General features: G+C 37.1%; 1 protein-coding gene and 2 long non-coding RNA genes across 3 annotated transcripts in view; all 3 read left to right on the top strand.

The window, feature by feature from the left end:
• LOC139710260 (uncharacterized) overlaps positions 1-19,516 on the top strand; it is a 127,643-nt gene that overhangs the window by 13,225 nt on the left and 94,902 nt on the right. The window contains exons 14-20 of the mRNA XM_071622191.1: positions 1,355-1,489; positions 1,938-2,087; positions 3,111-3,188; positions 4,408-4,545; positions 6,729-6,872; positions 7,451-7,666; positions 11,440-11,508. Of these exons, the coding sequence (XP_071478292.1) occupies positions 1,355-1,489; positions 1,938-2,087; positions 3,111-3,188; positions 4,408-4,545; positions 6,729-6,872; positions 7,451-7,666; positions 11,440-11,508 (930 nt within the window). The remainder of the gene's footprint in view (positions 1-1,354; positions 1,490-1,937; positions 2,088-3,110; positions 3,189-4,407; positions 4,546-6,728; positions 6,873-7,450; positions 7,667-11,439; positions 11,509-19,516) is intronic.
• On the top strand, positions 12,470-15,230 carry LOC139710274 (uncharacterized). The gene is made up of 3 exons (XR_011709445.1): positions 12,470-12,531; positions 13,545-13,622; positions 15,159-15,230. It is a non-coding gene; the product is annotated as an uncharacterized lncRNA (long non-coding RNA).
• Positions 16,669-18,715, top strand: LOC139710275 (uncharacterized). The gene is made up of 3 exons (XR_011709446.1): positions 16,669-16,743; positions 17,699-17,770; positions 18,664-18,715. It is a non-coding gene; the product is annotated as an uncharacterized lncRNA (long non-coding RNA).

Raw genomic sequence — 19,516 nt, forward strand, 5'->3', positions numbered from 1 at the left:
GCACTCCTGTTATAACGAACACGGTTGTAACGGAATTCCAGCTACAACAAAGTAAAAATTTGGGCCACAACATCATCCATTCTATGTACCTTCATTGTTTATGTGTTGGGCTATAACGAAGTTTTGATATAACAAAAGAAAACTGCCAGTCTCGAGGACTTCGTTATAACTGGAGTCCATTGTGCCAGGTACTCCAAAGGTGGAAATTTCACAATGTGGAAATTTTCACGCATTTCGCACAACCGAAAACCAGCATGTAAATGAAAATTTGAATTTCTATGCATGTTATATGTTCCACTGATAAATGTCTTGATTCTATGGAATTTCAAAACACGCAGAATTCATCTTACCCAACAAAGGACGAAAAATTACTCGTGCAAAAATAACCACTTTTACAGTATGCCAGATTTATTTGCCCATGTTAGTGTTAGATGTAGTCAAAGATGTAAAGCATTCTTGGTTTTCCCAAGATCGAGTCAAGTACACTTGTGTGGTAATCCTCTTGATTTCAGAGTATGTGTTTTATTAATCATTCTGTTTTTATTTTACGACACTTGTGTTTGCAGAGCCTCTTGAAAACCTTGAATATAATCTCACGTCACCATTTCAATTTAAAGAACCTTTCTTTTCATCTCTTTGATGTTCAGAGCCTTTCCTTTTAATGAACAGACATGTAACTTTTTTTCTTTTTTTTTTTGGGGGGGGTTCTCTGTTCAACAAGTCAAAGCAAATGAAAGCTTGCCAAAAGTATATTGGCACTGCATGCACTCTCAAAGTATGTAACTTTACAAGGTACAATGTATGTTTTAATTCTCTCTTCAAGATTGCATGTGAGTGAGATCCTGCTTATGTGCATGTACAGATGTAATTACGTTTTCGCGACCGGGAGGTTCATGGGGGAGAAAACCTGTTCTGAGCATTTGCAAAATTGCTTATTCAAAGTTTCAAACTCGGTCTGTTTATAGTTTGCGTCGTCTGATTTTACACTACGCGTTCTGGGCTATTTTTACGTCTCAATTCACGATGCTGAGAGCTACGTGATACACCGATCATATGGGGGCAGCATTTGATTTTTTTTCAGGTTACATCTCTATGTATAATCTGAAGCTACAACTGTACTTTTCAGCACAATGGAGGGAGAGAGGAGAATGTCCAACGCATCCATCGTCTCAAACGTCCGTGCTGCAAATCTAAAGCTCCCGAATGTGTGTGATGCGTGAGGAAAAATTGCTGCAGAAACCCTCCTTTCCCTCCTACAATGTATGTTTGACAATATTCATCAGATTTTAATGTTGATGTATTTCACTCTTATGGTTGACTCTCTGGTTTGTCTGTGTCATTTTGTTTCTTCCAGCCACATGGACCGCAACAGCATAACCAATCTGACCTTTTTCTCGGACGATGCGTACGACGCTGGGTCCTACGAACTCTACGAGCGGGACCTCGATACATTCGTGCCCTTTAGTGGCTTGCCCAATGTAGAAGAATTGTAAGATTTACAGAGACATAGGAATCAAACACACAACCATTCAGTCTTCTGTGCAAAACACTAATATTTTTCCGTGTGTGATAATCATTACATACAAACTTACAATTGTGCACAAACAAAATGTTGAAGAATTAAAATTTTAGCACATTTCTACCTTTACAAGATAGGAAGAGTGCCAATTGCAATTAGCTCTTAACTATCAGCATTGATAGATTTTTGATGATGAATAACAGAATCACAATATACTGTAAGACCATTACAAAGAAAAAGCCAGTTTGTACTCTAAAATTCCTAAATTTATTAAATAAATATTGATTTCAATCAATAAAACACAAAAATGTCTAATATTGATATTTTAAGTGATAAAATGATGTGTTCAAAATGGAAATTTTACATTTTTATGGTGTTAATGTGGTTTTTATTTTCATTTTTGGTTTTCATCTGACAGTTATCTGAGTTACAATTCGATTGCTGGTCTAAATGAGGGGGATTTATGTGAAATGCCGTACATCGACACCCTCGACATGGATGGTAACAGTCTTGATGAGACGACGCTGGATGAACACACATTTGACTGCCTGCATTACCTATATTACCTGTGAGTCCACTGATTAACCCTTACCATGCCATATGCTATAGGCTTTCTGTGTCAGTTAATTCTTTATGTGCCACGTTCGCACGCCCGACTCAGTTGACGGCGTGCCAACTTCGCATATTCTGCTCAAACGCACAAACCCGCCCAAACCGATCGATAAATCGCCAAATGCCACGGTATAATGAAAGCGTTTCTCGCGATTCCATTCCTCTCATATACAGTTTGTAGCTTGCAATTTATGTGGCGATTGGCTAGCAAGTAGGGCTCCCTACTCAATTTTCATATAAATTACAAGTTTCTGTAACTATTTTGTGTGCAAAAGTCATGCCTTTACAGCAATGTAGCTGCTGGTCATTTGAAGGAAAAAAAAGACTCATAGATATTTCATGCATTTTACGTCAAAGCAAAGCTTGGCGTTTTCTCTACAACTTCGCTCACTACTTGTCAAACTTAACCAATATCTACATAAGTTACATAGATATGAAAAACAGAATGTTTTCTCAAAGCATGGATACGTTGCTGTCTTAGAATAATGTGGCACACAGGGAGTTTCCACAATGGTACATGATAGACTGTAGGACCATACATAAAACTACTCACAATTAATGATATTTTATATACAGTCTGTATATGTATGTATCTTTTTTCTTTTCTTCCTTTTTTTTACAGTGAAGGAGAATTCTAGACCAGATAAAGGTATTGTGACAAGAAAGAATGAAATTTCATATGGTCAAGCACGAAATGTAACATTTGATCACAATAAGGTGAAAATTAACCCGTTGAGGATGATTTGATTTTACTGCAACATGCATTTCTCATAGAGACCTGTCCGAGTATACTCGGAACTCATCCTCAATGGGTTATAGAGCTTTTTTGATTTTTAGAAACCGCTTCTCAAGCACTCAATAAATATGCAAATACTTTCTGTGATTGCACTTGTTACCAATGCATGGTCAATCATAATATTGTGATCTAATATTCTATTGTTTTATTTGTTTTTCTCCTTGTTATGATTCGTTGATACAGACACATGGATTCCAACAACTTCAACTACGTACCAGCAGCAGTCCAGTACCAGGAGAGGTTACAGTCTCTGAACTATCTGTGAGTGAACAACCATGAAATTCAAAATAATCCTCCTTTTACCTTTTTACTCTTAATGTGCTGCGCTGTAAACTCTGTATGGTGGGTCTCATTAATTTCAGACTCCAGTGCGTTTATGAACCCTTTCAGAAAGCGGTCTAATGATGACTTCCAAAGTGATGTAACTTCTACAATGTGTGCACACCTTATTACCCATAGGTGGAACACCATATTTATTAGCCCTATTTGCCAATGACAATTAAAAAAAAAGAACAAAAAGGAATGAAAAAAGAACAAGAAATGAAAAAAAAAAGTGTTCTGGATCCAGATAGTTATCTAAGTCACTCTCCTGTTTCTTGTCATAATAACTTTTGCTGTAAATAATTTTTATCCAAATCCAGTCAGAACTTTTTGACGTACTTTACAAAAACAAATGGACAAGCAAACAAAGTAATGCCATCAGAATCATATAGACTCTTTGGCAGAGGTAAAAATCACAAATTTAAGAGGAATTTAGGAGCTTGTGAAATGCATGGCCACCTTGAGATTCAGTGTGGTTGTATTCGGATAGTTGTCATGAAATTGATGATAGTTGGATGTGTCAATTTCAAACAGTTCAATATTAAAGCAGTCTGTGAAGTGATTATTACCTCCGCCAAGGGGGGAGGTTATGTTTTCGTTACCGTTGGTTTGTGTGTTAGTTAGTTGGTTGGTTCGTTCGTTCATTTGTCCGTGTGCAAAATAACTCAAAAAGTAGTTAACGGATTGAGATGAAACTTGCAGGAAAGGCTTAGAATGACACAAGTAACAAACGATTAACTTTTAGCAGTGATCCGAGAATTTTGGGGGAATTTATGAGGGATTTTTGATATTTTGGCAGGTAGGGTGAATGAACTTGGGAGTTCAGGCTGCGCGTATTTGAGGTTTGCATGTGCGCACTAAAGTGCGTGCTCTAGTTTTTTGCCAGGGTGAGGCGAGCGGTGCAGCTGAGGGTTTATGACGTAACAAAGGCTGCTATATTGGGAAATTGGGCGGCTTTCAGCACACAATACAGTACGTATGGGTGGAAATCAAAGACGCTTGCTACTATCTTTGGTGGAAATCACTGATCTCTGTGGAAGAACAAGGTCAGTGCGGGTGGAAATGGGCGGCATGCTTAGCGGAGGTCTGCGCTCTCAGAGTGCTTCTCTAGTTTACTATGGCAGTCGCATGATTTTACCTGCTTCTGTGTGTTTTACAGGGGACTGGCCAGTAACGATCTGACATACCTCCTAGAGGGCGCTTTCGCCAACGTGACCACTCTCCGTACCCTAGACCTCACCAGCAATGCCATCGTTACCATCGAGGACGGGGCTTTTCCGGCTGACATTACGTCCATGTGAGTATTCCATTACTGTTCATTCATGTCGTCACCTTGCAGCTTATCCGACATGGTTGGTTGGGTGAATGGTGTGGTTGAATGGTTTATTGATCATCAAACTTCGCAGCTGAATGGTTGAATTTGCGTCTGATTTACAGGGATGAAACTACAGTAAGACAAAATAAAATACATAATAATACAGAGCACAATCAAAGTGTAATCATTATGACAACAACAACAACATCAACGAATCATCAATACATCAATAGTGGCGATACGTACACATAATAAATCATAAACAACAAAGGCGTATTGTAAAACGAGAAATTTTCGCGTGCATTTTAATTTCGCAAATTTTGCGAGCGCCAAAATTCGCGAAATTAAAATGCACGCAAAAGTTTTTGTCTACACTACATGCATTGAACACCAGTGGCAATTCGCGAAAATTTCATGCCACGGAAAGGGCTGTCAGCTCCAATTCGCGAAAATTTCATACCGCGAATATATCATGTTTTATAGTATAGATAGAGTGAAAAAATCAAACCCCGTTTACGGTGTTATATATACCTTTAATATCTTCAATTATTGACTTATAACACCCCTTTCAGTTAATAAAGAGGGATTAGAACATGTCTTAAAAATCATCTCTTTCCCCCATACTCTAGGCCTACTGTATGGCTTTTACCAGGGTTGCTTTGTGTTAGATATCTCAGCCATTTTAAACTGATTTTCAGCAAGTAAACTGTCGATTCTTCTTAGAATTATTATATTCTTTTAAATTCATATTTTCTGAGAGGGTTCTCCTTATCTCAAAACCCCATCTCAACCAAAACTGTATCATCCCTTTAACGATGAGAGTATGTGTCAAAAGGGATGCACATTTGAGTTTAACTTGACTTTTATGAAGAAAAGCATTGACATGTGAAGATTTTTTGTGCTAGTCCAGAGGGGAAGGCATGCTGAAACAGGTCAAGCAAGATGTGTACAAACCTTGTATGCCATTTTGATTGGGAGACATGATTATACTCACATTACATCGGGCCCTTTTTCAAATTAATATGGAGAATGATACATGTTTGTATAGCCAAGTTGTATTTTCACTCACAATATATGTGCACATGAGCCCCCCAAAATGGTCAACCACGTTCGTTTTTAAATCCATTGGGATCAGCACGATCCTGTGAAGTAATGATTATTCAATCCTCATAAATGGTGCTTGCTGGCACATTTACCTAAAACCAACAGAATGTTTTATGGAACCTAGTATTTGGCATCAATAATAAAGTTATATGCAAAGCAGTGAAATTGATATTTTCCCAAATGTTATTTCATGGGTTATTCTGGTCATTGCACCTGGTTCATTCTCTGTTTGCACTTAAATTCCACAAGATGTTTCATCAGGCATGCTGTTGGATTCATATGTCATATTTGAAAAGGAGTTATTAAGTGTTTGACCAACTGAGAAACAAAGAAACTGATAATTTGGGAAGAACAGAAACTATAAATTATGAATTATTTATTGTATAAACACACAGGTCCACGCTGCCCTACTTTGGCAAAAAGGAAGCAAGTGACATTTTTATGGATATTTACTTTTTTATTGATTTGGCATATTTGAGGCATGCTCTATTTCACTGAAAAATCCAAAAGTTACAGTTTCGGCCCATTTCTGAGATATTTGGGTGGCAAAAGGAAGCAAGTGCACAAAATTGAATTTAAAAAAATGGCAAGAGGAAGCAAGTTTCAACCTCAGGATATGATTGTTACTTGCTTCCCTTTGCCAAATCATTTATATTTACACACAATCTAAAATACTTTGGCAAAATGGAGCAAGTAACATCCTTATGATATGATTGTCACTTGCTTCCTTTTGCCAATTTTTTTAAATGTTTACTGCAACTCTATAATACTTTGGCAAAAGGAATCAAGTAACATTCTCATGATATGATTGTCACCTGCTTCCTTTGGCCAAATTTTTCATGTTTGCTAAAAATCTGAAATACTTTTAATGGCAAAAGGAAGCAAGTTACAACCTCGTGATGATATGACTGTCACTTGCTTCCTTTTGTCAAATTATTTATATTTGCACACAATCATAAATACTTCGGCAAAAGGAAGCAGGTGACACCCTTATGATATTAGGGTCAACACACAGACTGTTACATGTAGGTCTACTGATTTGTTTTTGTTTCTGCCCTCAGATCTCTGGGCAGTAACTCCTTCCACTTCCTTCACGAGAACCCCTTCATGAACCTCTCGTCGCTGTCGACGTTGACCCTGTCCAGTAACAACATCGACACCATCCCCGAGACGGCGTTTGATGGATGCACAAGTCTCACCAGACTGTGAGTGTTACCATCATGCTTCAGTGGATTTATTGCCGTCTTTACACTATTTTAAAATCATATTGCAGTATATTTGCTTTCGCCAGTAATATTCAGTGACATGTAAACACATTTGTCCATACCCGTTTTGTACTGTGTCATGTTTGGTCTCAGCAGTGCCTGTCAATAAACCCTAGAAGACTTCTTGTCCCAAGTACACTCAGGCAGGCATCTCTGGGAAATGCGTGTTACGGTAAAATGAGCTTGTCCTTAATGGATTAACTTTAATTTGTGGTACCATGACTTGGTATGTTGCGCCTATAAATTGTGTTGTGTTTATTAAAGTGCATTGTTACTAATGAGATAGAAAACATTTTAAAGAAGATGAATTTAATAAAGATATGTCATTTGGGTTGACCAACTCAAAATTTTACAAGTTTGTCTAAGCTGTCTAAACTTGGATGGCTTCAAACAGTTGGCTCATGAGATATCTAGATTCCTCCTACGAGATCAGCGTGTTGATGACTACATACCATTAATATGTGAGCTGCTACATGGTATATTGGATACAGACAATTGTGTTCAACTTGACTTAACAGGGACTTGAGCTCCAACCGAATAGGCCGCATCCTGGTCACCCATTTTGAAGACTGCCCTCTCACCTCGGGGCTCTTCCTCCACGCCAACGAGATTGCGTACATCGAGGACGGCACGTTCCGACACATCACGGGCACCCCCTTCCTCTACCTGTACAGCAACGAGCTGACCGACCTCCCCATGGGAGAGGACTTTCACAACAAGACCATCACCTATTTGTGAGTTGGAAATCCAGAATATGCTTCAATTGATTTCTGTGCAAGCCATATTAGTCTAATTTTTCATGTATCAAAACTTCTGACAATTTCACAGGTGATTGAATTTCTCTATTGTGGAGTGCAGAAATGGACAGACAAATGTATGCATGCACATTGCATTCCTGTCAGGATCAAAGTAGTATGTTTGTGTGCTGTATTAAAATTCTTGAGTAGCTGCAGACTCACAAAATTAAAAGCAAAAGTAACATCCACACAAAATATATCTTGTATGCAGTATGATCTCATGACTAACAACTGAAGATGCCTAATAATCAATAGCTTGAAATGCTATTGCTGTGAGGGCAGATTTAAGCAACAAGACAAAGGAAAATGGCTCAATTATTAACATGTTGAGGACAAGTGTCGAGTATACTCGGGCATGGGTTTATGTGCATGGGAAATACGTGTTGTAGCAAAATCAGCCTGTCCTCAATAGGTTAACTCGACCTGACGTGGTCTGTCAAAATAGCGTAAAGGTTAACCATTCCTGTCCTTTTTCCAGACAATCAAACTCATCATCTGTCATAATAATTGCATGGGTTATATATCGTATACAGTAGTGAAACTACTCTGGTGGAGTCTGATAACATACCTTGAACTCAAAAGGCCACATGATAGCCATTTAGACAATTTCACCAACAATCCTGCATGAGACACAGCTCCCTCATGGAGCACATCATTGTAGTCACTTGTAGGTGTGCACTTTATGCAGCAGCTTTATTGTGTACAAAATTGTATGTTTCACACTTGTAGTGCATACGTGAATTTGTGCTCATTGCTGTTTCAATTATCTGTTGCCTCCCTTATTTGCAATTATGTAAAATATATATATATATATATATATATATATATATATATATATATATATATGTATATATATATCCCTAGTTGGCACCTTAGGGAGACATATTGGGGGGAAGTGTCTTCATTAGGGAGACAACTGGTCATTAAGGAGACAATTTTCGTGTCTCCATTGCGTAAATTGCCATTGAACATGTATTTTAAAATTTGCATATAAAACAAATGGAAATGTCTTCCAAATGACCCATCTAGGAGTATATATATATATATATATATATATATATATATAAAAAGATAAGTAACAAAGCTGCAACAAAATTCAAGCTGTATTCACCAACGGTTTATTTCTTCACACAAATTTTCGAGCGTCTCGCCGCCCTTTCTCAAGTGTTTCATCAACACTTGAGAAAGGGCGGCGAGACGCTCGAAAATTTGTGTGAAGAAATAAACCATTGGTGAATACAGCATGAACTTTGTTGCAGCTTTGTTACTTATCTTTTTATCTTGCCAACACGTGGACTACCTTATCAATATATATATATATATATATATAATTTATTATGTATAAATAAATAAATATGTGACCCTGCACCACAAAACAAACAAAAAGTTGCCAGACATGAATTTTTATTTAAGACCATATTCTGAAAGAGCAGAATTAAAGCTTTAAAATGATGTATAACTCAAATCAAATGGACTCTCCTAACCTATCTAAATATTGGAAAGAATAAAAGCACGTACTCGGGAAAAGTGTGAACTGAGAAAAGAGGCTCTGAAGTGCTGTGTCTATTCAAGCGCTTAATCTTTACCAAGCCGTGCTGGCTGTGCGATGAATGGGACAAAAAACAGGAAGTAAACCACTGGGGTAACAACAATGAAGGAATTATCAGATTAAACTGAAATTAAGTATGCCTCATTATCACATTCTGTCCATAATTAATGCCAACTTTCAAAGCAGTAGCATTATCCTTTCAAAAGTTATTAGAGTTGAAAGTGAAGAGTGTGTACAAGGTATTTCAGAAATGAAAAGGGGACTCTATAAAGACACACCTAATCACACTAGTACTACCAAAAAATGTTCGAGATAAACTTCTAAAAAACACACTTTCCTGCCCGTTTTATGATACCAAATTTTAGCATAATGTAAAAGAAGACTGGCTTTTTCAGAAAATAAGAAAAAGTCAAGATCAGCTAGGTTTACCCATTTCGCTTATTTTCAGTCCTAGCGCAAAATCAGTGTGTACATTTTTTTGTTCGTTTTGTGATGCACAGTCACATATATATATTCATAAATATATATATTGCTATTAGTTACTGTATATATTATGTAAGAATATAAATATATTATTTGCAATTATGTAAATATATATATGAATATATATATATTTTTCCCCCATGGGAGAACATTCCTGAGATTGCTCCACCCATGTGGAAACATAGCACTGGCAATGGAGTAGGCCAGTATTATCACATTGGGAGCTGCTGCAGTTGTATTGTATTGCATTGTATTTATTTTCAGTCATAAAAAAGATATACAAGCAAAGATATATTACACAAAATAGACCTTCAACGGAGGGATGATGCTACGCTGCTATTGTAACAGCACTGTTTTACAATAATGCAATTGCAATAATGGTTTCGTACAATACGTGTATATTGATTGTCGCGGTACCGCGTCGAGTCAAACTAATGGCTCATTCGAATTTTTCAGAGCCCGCTCTGCTCTGGCGCGAAACCATTATTGCATGATTACTAAGACATGAGAGCACTTTGGGGCGAGTAAGTCTCACAGTGTTAGTTATATGAAAGGTACTTTAACCTGAAACACAAACTAAGACCAGGAAATTCAGGGAAACTTTTGAGGTACCAAAACTTTATGTTATCTTTAAAAGGGTAAAATGTGTATACAATATTAAAGAACTGGCTTACAAGCAAACAACAAATCATATCCTACAATGAGACAATTTTATGAAGATATATTTGAAAAGATTACAACTTAATTTACTTTCATTGACTTGCAATGGTAATGACAAACTAACAATTTAACAAACAGAGTAGATTTGTTCTGAGTGTACGTGGAACAATAAATTTTATACGCTTTTCTCCATGTCCACCTTCCTGGTCTGTGCATCGCTTTATTTTGTTCATGGTTATAGTTCCAGTTACATAATGCTGTAAAAGTGGTAATTTTCATGGGCGATGGGGGCCGCTTTCGATGCGCTTGAGTTACGCCTAACGCGTTGCTACCCTGTCAGAGTTACAAATGTGGCGCTTTGAATGCGCTCGTGAGGTAATTGTGATACGCTCTAAAACCACAGCGACCTCGCTAGTTTTGGACATGTTCAAAACTTCCGTAGCAAGGTCGCCGACCATGGCGATGGTGGCGACCCTCCGCGCTTCTGAACCGCTCAAGATACGATGGAGAAGATTTAAAGCGATCAAGCCACGATCCGCCGCGCTTTAGCCACGATCTGCCGCGCTTTGTCGATTTTTGATGGTCGTAACAGAATCGCTGTCTAGTGAGATGGGGGTATAATTCCTTCTGGGGTCTTCCAGCTATGGTTGCTTGCCTGCAAGTTAACTTTTTACATATTGTAAATGTCACGTTAAATCATATCAATTCAAATTCAATTCAAAATTAATGATTGAAAATCCTCTACATCAATCTGTTCTCAATGTCTTTACCAAGGGTTCAATAGATACCATGAACATTGACATACAACAGGTGTATTGAAGAACATGACTCAATTATACATCCATGTGGTCATCTTTCTAATTGGTTAAGTGTGATATGTTGTTGTACGTAGTGAGATACAAGTCTAGTATTGTAGATTTCTAAATCGTTTTAGAGATGCTTCGAGTGAAGTGAGAAAAAAAATATCAGTCTTCTGCTTGTCTTTGGTATGTATGCATTTTTATCTTCACATTTCTAGGTATCTCCAAAACAACCGTATAACAGCTGTGAAGACTGGAACATTTCTAAATTTGGCAACAAGTTTCTTGTGAGTACTTTACGTAGGGAGCAAGAAAATCCAGTGCATCTCATGACGTGAATATTGTGTATTTCCCATGTGATGTAAATATGTGTAACTTTATCATTTCATGTCAGATCTGTTGAAAATTTGACCATTCTCCTATTGCATTCATCTTTGCTCTCTTGATGAAAGCCGATGTAAAAATGTGACCCGCTACAACAAAAGGATCCTAAAGTCGCTGACAGCTGAGCCGAGAAAATCGAGTTTGAAGTCACGTCATCAAATTTGGTCAAAACAATCGGATTTCTGTTTTTGGCATGATTTTGTAGTCTAATGTTTTGTCTATCATCTGCCGAAATTTTGGAGCTAAATGATGAAAGGAAAGGCAAGAAATCAGAGTTTTTCTGGGCCTTATTTTCCGACTTTAAAGGTAACAGAAACGTGTCCGAAGATTTGGATTTAGCGCCGCAGCTAGACTCCGCCCCTAGAAACGAGGGAGTGATCTTATTTGTCAGTGTGTGGCATCCCGATTACTGATTGGTCGTGCGTAGACCGCCGGCGCTAAGCTTGAATGAACATCGCGGAGGTCGCTAGGAGCATACAAGTTACCTTCTATTGTCATGCGGTAAAAACTGTTTCGCCTCCCCTTGATCATGATAGTGTCGGAAGGAAAACTTTGAAGGCGTTTTTCTCGCAACTCTGATTTCCCCCAACCACTTGACATGCGCTAATAAAATCATTGATATGTCCGCAACCGAGTACTTTTATGAGTTGTGTTATGTATGAAATTAAAGTAAAAGAGTAAGGGAATCATGTCATGCCATTTTCAGAAAATTGTCCTCCCCCGACTTTCGGATCCTTTTGTTGTAGCGGGTCACAAATGGTTTCAATGTAGTTGCCCTTTAACAGTTTTAAGCTGGAAATGGAAAGTACCCTTTATTAAAACCTCTTCTCTTCTTTGTTTTTAATTTTCCTGAAACCAACCAGCGATCTCGGTGATAATGACATCAACATCATTGAATCACGGGCCTTCGAAGGAGTGTCAGTTAGGTGAGGAGAATTTTTTTTTCTTCTTCTTCTTTTCTTTCTCTTTTACTAAAGGTACAGAGAGATGTCTATAGTACAAACTTTTTTTTTAACGCACCGATTGCCACATCAGGCCTTATTTAAATGCCTTATCCTGTTTGTTTGTGATACCTGTGCAAATTTTGCTCATTGACTTTAAGAAGGGGTCAATGCTAAAAAGCCCCCTTGTATGGGACAAAGGCCTCAAGGTGCAGCACTTCTTTCTGCGAGTGGGATCCCTTAGTCAGGGTCTGCAGTTATTGCGTTCCTTATGTTCTTTAAATGCTTGTTTCTTGTAACCTGTTCCTTGCAAGAGTTTGGTTTACCAGGTTCCTGTAATGTCAACTCCTATACAGGAAACTAATAGGCAAATTTCCTAAATGTAACTAAGAGTGTATGCATTTCGTGGCCTAAAGTTGTAAGTTTATTTTTATTTCCGTCATGATGACCAGCAAAGAATGACTTTGATCAAAATGGTAAAGTTTCTTCTATCAATATCTTCTCTTATTCTGCATCAAAACTCTGTGTAACTTTCACCTAAATGTAGTGGGGCGTTTTTGTTTTTTTTTTGTTTTTAGTTGCTATAAAATTCATAAAAACGTACATAGCAAATAAAGACTGAGGTCACTAGATTTTGACTTTTGCTGGCCCATGCGAGTGCCCTCATTGTGTAGAAAACAAGGTTTTTGGACCCATCCGCGCACAGTCTATCCGTATGTTACATCTTGTATTGTTCAATGGCACATGTAGTTTACTGTTGAAAGGGTAAACACATACCACTTGACTGCATTCGCTCAAGCAGATTACCAACCTGTCTGTTCTTTTCCAATGGGAAAAAGAATCTCATTTATTGCTTGGCATGTTTTGACTTTCACTATCCATGTGAGAGAACAAGATGATCAATGACGTAATGTGCTCTGATCCTAACATAGAAGAAAAAAGAAAGAAAAGATGGGCAAAACTCTGCCAGCTTTGTTTCATATCTTGCTCTCTTTCAGCCAATCATTCACCTTTACTGGCAACCCGCTGAAGACCCTGCAATCCAAGGCATTCCTAGACGCATCGGTCGGCAGAATGTAAGTGCATGGCACCATTGCATCAGAGTTTTTCGGCCCTGACAAGCACCAATTGTCAGTCTCTGACAATTACCATTAGTAACAGTCAGTGACCAGAGCTTCTCAGCCAATCAAAACCAAGGATTTGACGGAAATTGTTAGAGACTGACAACTTGGCATCGCTGACTACAAAATGATATATTTAATGATTGCATTTTGGGGGGGGGGGGGGGGAATCAAGACTTCCCAACAATTTTGCAAGTGGTTAAATTTGCAGTTGTGGAGTACTTGTACAAAACTGAGAGGAAAAATGTACAGTGTTTGCTTGCATTCCACATTCACATCAAGATCAAAGTAATATTTTTGGGCATTTCTTTTTTAGAGCTACTTATAGCACCTAATTTGTGTAATTTAAGTGAGAATAAAACCCTTGCAAAATACTTGGCATATTCAGTACATATGTGACCGTGCACCTCAAAACGAACATAAAGTCGCACACACTGATACTGCGTGAGGACTGAAAATAAGTGAAATGGGTCAACCTAGCCGAACTTAACTTTTTCATATTTTCTGAAAGAGCGGGTCTTCTTTTACATTATGCTAAAATTTGGTATCATAAAATGGGCAGGAAAGTGTGTTTTTTAGCAGTTTATCTCGAACATTTTTGGTAGAATAGTGTGATTAGGTGTGTCTTTAGAATCCCTTTTTCATTTCTGAAAAACCTTGACCACACTCTTCACTTTCAACTCTAATAACTTTTGATAGGATAGTGCTACTGCTTTGAAAGTTAGCATTAATTATAGACAAAATGTGTTAATGAGGCATGCTTAATTTCAGTTTAATCTGATAATCCCTTCATTGTTGTTACTCTGGTTGTTTACTTCCTGTTTTTGTCCCATTCATCGCACAGCCAGCATGGTTTGGTAAAGATTAAGCGCTCGAATAGACACTGTACTTCAGAGCCTCTTTTCTCAGTTCACACTTTTCCTTAGTTTGTGCTTTCTTTTCAATATTTAGATAGGTTAGGAGAGTCCATTTGATTTGAGTTATACATCATTTTAAAGTTTAAAGTCTGCTCTTTCAGAATATGGTCTTAACTAAAAATTCATGTCTGGCGACTGTTTGTTTGTTTTGAGGTGCAGGGTCACATATAAGGAATAAGAGTGGAAGAATTTGATAGTGGACTCTCCTACAACTTTGTAAGCTCACTACAGAAACTTTCTGTAAAAGCTTCTTGATTTGATAGAAACTTGTAGAAAGAAGAGGTGATGCCTTGCTTGGATATCCCTGCAACTCATAGCCAGAAATTGATGCAGCTAACTATGCTGTTATTTTGCTTACAGATATTTTCACGAATGAGGAAGTAATAGACAACTTTGCAAGATATTATTTTGGCGAATTGATGCCGACACTAAAGTGAATGCACTATTCGTGTGCTGTTAAATTTGTGATCCAACCGTGATTCACGAAAATACCAGCGTATACAGTACCATGTATTTCAGTAGTAATCTTTTAAAAATGTGGTTTTGTTTTCTTTCTTTGGTGATTCAACTACAGATACCTCGGGGGTCTTCAGCTGACATCACTAGAGACGCATACCTTCTACCAGATGTCTATCTCCTGGGACTTGTGAGTATTTAACCCCTTGTGTGATTCACGAGTGTCAATTACCCTTTGGAACAGATAACCTCAGTAGCGTTGTAGACACTGTGTCCAAAGTCAGTGGCACAGAAGGAGTTATTGATATAAAAGACTGGTGTGCCTGTTTTTAAAATAGTTCTTGGCTATATGCAGCAGCATGCAGGCAACCCAAATATATTACTGTATACGCTATAATTTTTGCGTACATAAATTTTTGCTAATTGCCGCTGTCACACATTTTCGCGAGTGGTTAAATTCGCGATTTGGGGACCAGAGAAAATATGAAGTGGCAAAGAAAGTGTGAATTTTCAACTTACTAGCAAATAAGAATGATACTAGTTATACACTGCATGAAAAAAAACTTACCAAACTCCGCGAACTAGTAAGTTAGAATTCAACATTTTTGAAGTGGTTAAGTCAATCGCGTTAGATTTCTGACAAGTGGTCCTCTTGAGATAATGGATTGGCTCTCTGCAGTATTCGTAAGTAGACGTGGATGTGCGTAAACAAGCTTAGCCAGTATGGTCTGTTCGGTAAGCCGTGACATAGTATGCTAGTACTGAAATGTTCATTTCATCAAGGCACGGGATTCATTTTGGAAGGTAATATTTTCGCGTGTTGTTAATTTCGCGAATAGCTCCCGACTCGCGAAATTCGCGAAAATAAAACCCCCGCGAAATATATAGCGTATACAGTACTGTTAGAGTGCTGTGTTAGAACCTTCCTGGTTGGCATGCAATAGTGTGAGAGTGGGCAGCTTTGTGTGTAGGGGAACAATCAGTGTATTAGTCAATCCGTATTCAGTCCTAAATTGTAAAATTTTAACCAATCAATCAGCCTTTGGGGGTTTACTGTATTGATTTGTTGATGATTTTTGTTATTCTTCTCTAGTGTTTCATCAAGTAGAGGAGATCTTTTTTTTCATACCTTGGATGTTTACAAGTCATACAATTGTTTATTGAATAATTAGCAAAATTTTTCAAAGCCTCTAACTTGCTAAATTCATTACCAAGTCTTAAACATTGCCAACACAGTTCAGTAGATAAACCTTTAAGCTTCTCAGTCAAATCTGTGTTTTTATTTAAGCCAGTATCCTCGGGCAGGTGTCTATGGAAGATGTTTTTCTGAAGCAAAATCAGTCCGTCCTTAACTGGTTAAAGAAAAGATCCACCTGTTTGTGTAAAGATCCCAAAAGTCATGAACCAGTTTTTAAAATCTTCCTGTAGTATAAATATGGAGTGAATTCAGTGTTGCCAATTTGAGGATGAGAAGAGGATGATACCTGCATTGTAATTCTCACAAGATTTGATTGGGTAATGAAAGATTGATGGATTTGCGCTTTCCATGTGTGTCACAATTCCATGCATCATTTTTAATGTGTACATAACTGTAAGACTGGCTATAATATGACTGTTTCTCTGCACAGCTACTTGAACGCAAACCAGATCAGCTTCATCGGAGACGAGGCGTTCTACGACGTGACAGGAAGTTCGTACGAGTTGTGAGTATAATCATGGTGATGACAATACGGATTATGATGGCGCTTGTGATAGTACAGATTGTGGATTCAAGACTCACAATATTTTGTGATCACTCTAAATGCATTGGAATTAAGGTGCATGATTTCACTGACACGATACTGGAGGTGATGTTGATATTTAAATCATATCGGTTTTCCTACAGTCAAAGTGGGTTTGTTGTCATGGCAACCTGGATGATGAAGGCATACAATGATAGACTAATGGCAAAATAGTTGATGAAAATGGTTTTGTATGTCTTTTTTTTTTAAGTGCTGAAGAAGAGATAAGTTCAGTATGTGCCTTCAAAAGAGATTATAGCGATGTTTGATATTAGGATGAAAATGCTACTGTACTTTTAATATCAATACTTCTCACGGTTTGTAGGAGAATTTTTAGTTTGATCATCATGTCACTGATGTAAAGTCAGTGTATTCTCATACACTGAAGAAGAAGAACAACAACAACAAATTCTTAAAAGCTAAAAACAATGTAGCTTTGGCAATGTATCTTTTCGCAGCAATGAAAATTCTGTATTGATTGTACTAAGGTTATTATCTGACGAATTCATATCTGCCCAAAACCAAATAACTACTTTCTTTTGTACATGATATGGCTTTGTGATGATGCATTACTTTTTTTTTTTTTTTAATTGAACAACCAGGAATGTAAGGTTAAGTGTTTACAGCCCAAGTCCAGTCTGGCTGTCATCTTTGGAGAGTCCCTGCAAATATTAGATAGCCATGTGCCTGTTTCACATTTTAGCTAGACGTACAATCTGTAAGTGAACATGATATACCCATAAATGAAAAATAAAGAATATTACTTTTTTTCCTGCATAATTTTTCCTCGATCCTATTAAATAGACTCTGGTCTTTGCCACAAGTTGTGTATTCAGGTCTTCTATAAAATTCAAGTGATGATTTCTGTGTTTGACAGGTATCTCCAGGACAATGTGATAGACTCCATTGAAGGCAAGCTATGTGGAGGGACCTGTACTGTGGAAAAGATGTAAGAATATCATAGAAGCCTTCTTCAAAATACCTGCAAAGAAGGTCACCAGATCTATTTTTTTTTTTGAGTTAACCCTTTGCATGTGTTGCTTGCAAATTGGCTCAGAAAATCCCTTCGTGTTCTTCACACTGACCAACATCCATGGCAAGAAGAGGGTTAATCTTACGAGATTCTAAAAAAAAAAATAGGATTGTAATTACATTTAAAGTAAGACATCAGTCATCTAGATGGAATCTCACAAAATGGTGGAAAACGAAAATGACAGAATACTAGTTTGAAGAAAAGGGGCTTCAAAGTTGAGATCTCTTCACATTCACAAAAGGATCATTAAATTTGCAGCGTTTATTTATTTATTTTTTTTTTCAGGAGACATTTTCTGCATACAACTATTCCTTTTCATAATTCCTTGTTCTGTAGCATCATTTTTCAACAAGGATTGTTATTTCATATATTTTTTTTTTTAATAATTTGAAAGAAATGAAGAGTTTGTTTGCAAAAACCGATAAGTCCATTTTTGAAGATTTTGAAGTACGGTCTCTGTCATAAAGTACAAAATAATACCTTTTAAGTGATATATTGGTCATTACATATAAATGTACATTTTTGAAGTTATGGTCAAAAGAAGCACAATTTTTCTTATTATTCTGTTTATTTTTCTTGACCTTTAATCGCAAATATCTCCATTTGGCAAATTTGGACTTATCGGTTTTTGCAAACAAAAACTCTTCAAATCATTTGTGTGCTTTCTTTTTATCAAGTCTACATCAGTCCACAAAGTTGTTTTTTTGGAGGACTTATTGCTACACCACATTGTTCAAGACTCCCAATACCGTTGATTAAGAAATCCTCACAATTTCTTTTGTCTCTTGCTTCTATGTTTGCTAATGTAGACATCTTCAGAACAACCAGATAGCCTCACTGACCACCAATGTTTTTGAAGATATCTCTGCCACCAGAATGTAAGTACACTGGCTTTTTGTTGTAGATTAGTTTATATCATTTCGTACATAATGATATTTACATGTGAATTCATATATTTCTCATTCTTTTTAAGTTGAACCACACTCACAATGTTATCTATTAGCAGAAAAACTTGTCTCAATTAAAGGAAGCACACTGCCCTCCATCTCAAAGGTGGAAAATTGTTAAACTTTTTTTTTCTTCTTTTGAGTAGGAATTATACTCAACATTTCCATTTCTGTATCCGTGCTTCTTGATCTCGAATTCATCTACTCACAAAATCACCTCAAATCATATGTTTCCAAACTATCTTGTGACAAGAAATATGTGGTTTCAACACAAGCCTTGTTTTTGTACCTGCTTATCTATTCTGTCACTTCAGTTGTTATCATGTAATAGTTTCATTTTTTTTCTTACCAGATATTTTTTTTCTCTTTATGCATTTTGTAAGGAAAGCTTAATGGTGGTATTTTGGTACTCTGTTTTGATTATATGCAAATATTCATATAAATGCTTTACAGCAATCAATACTTTAAAGTTGCAACATATGCAATAGGTAAAGAGATACTTTGTAAATCTGAACAAACAAAGTGCTGTCTCCTTATCTTATTTTTCCATATGCTGGACACTTGACAAACACAATTGTTCAAATAGTTTGTCATTTCAGTTTTGTGCCCTCTTGGATTATATGTGAATATTAACTTTTATTGATGCTTTGTTCATGTGTGACACTAATCCACCTGGTAAAGATTCAAGAGATGGCTGATATACGTAGATAAGCAG

This window comes from Diadema antillarum, unplaced genomic scaffold, assembly GCF_040938485.1.
Source record: "Diadema antillarum isolate AM-2024a unplaced genomic scaffold, OU_Dant_1.0 seq00001517_RagTag, whole genome shotgun sequence".
Lineage (NCBI taxonomy): Eukaryota > Metazoa > Echinodermata > Echinoidea > Diadematoida > Diadematidae > Diadema > Diadema antillarum.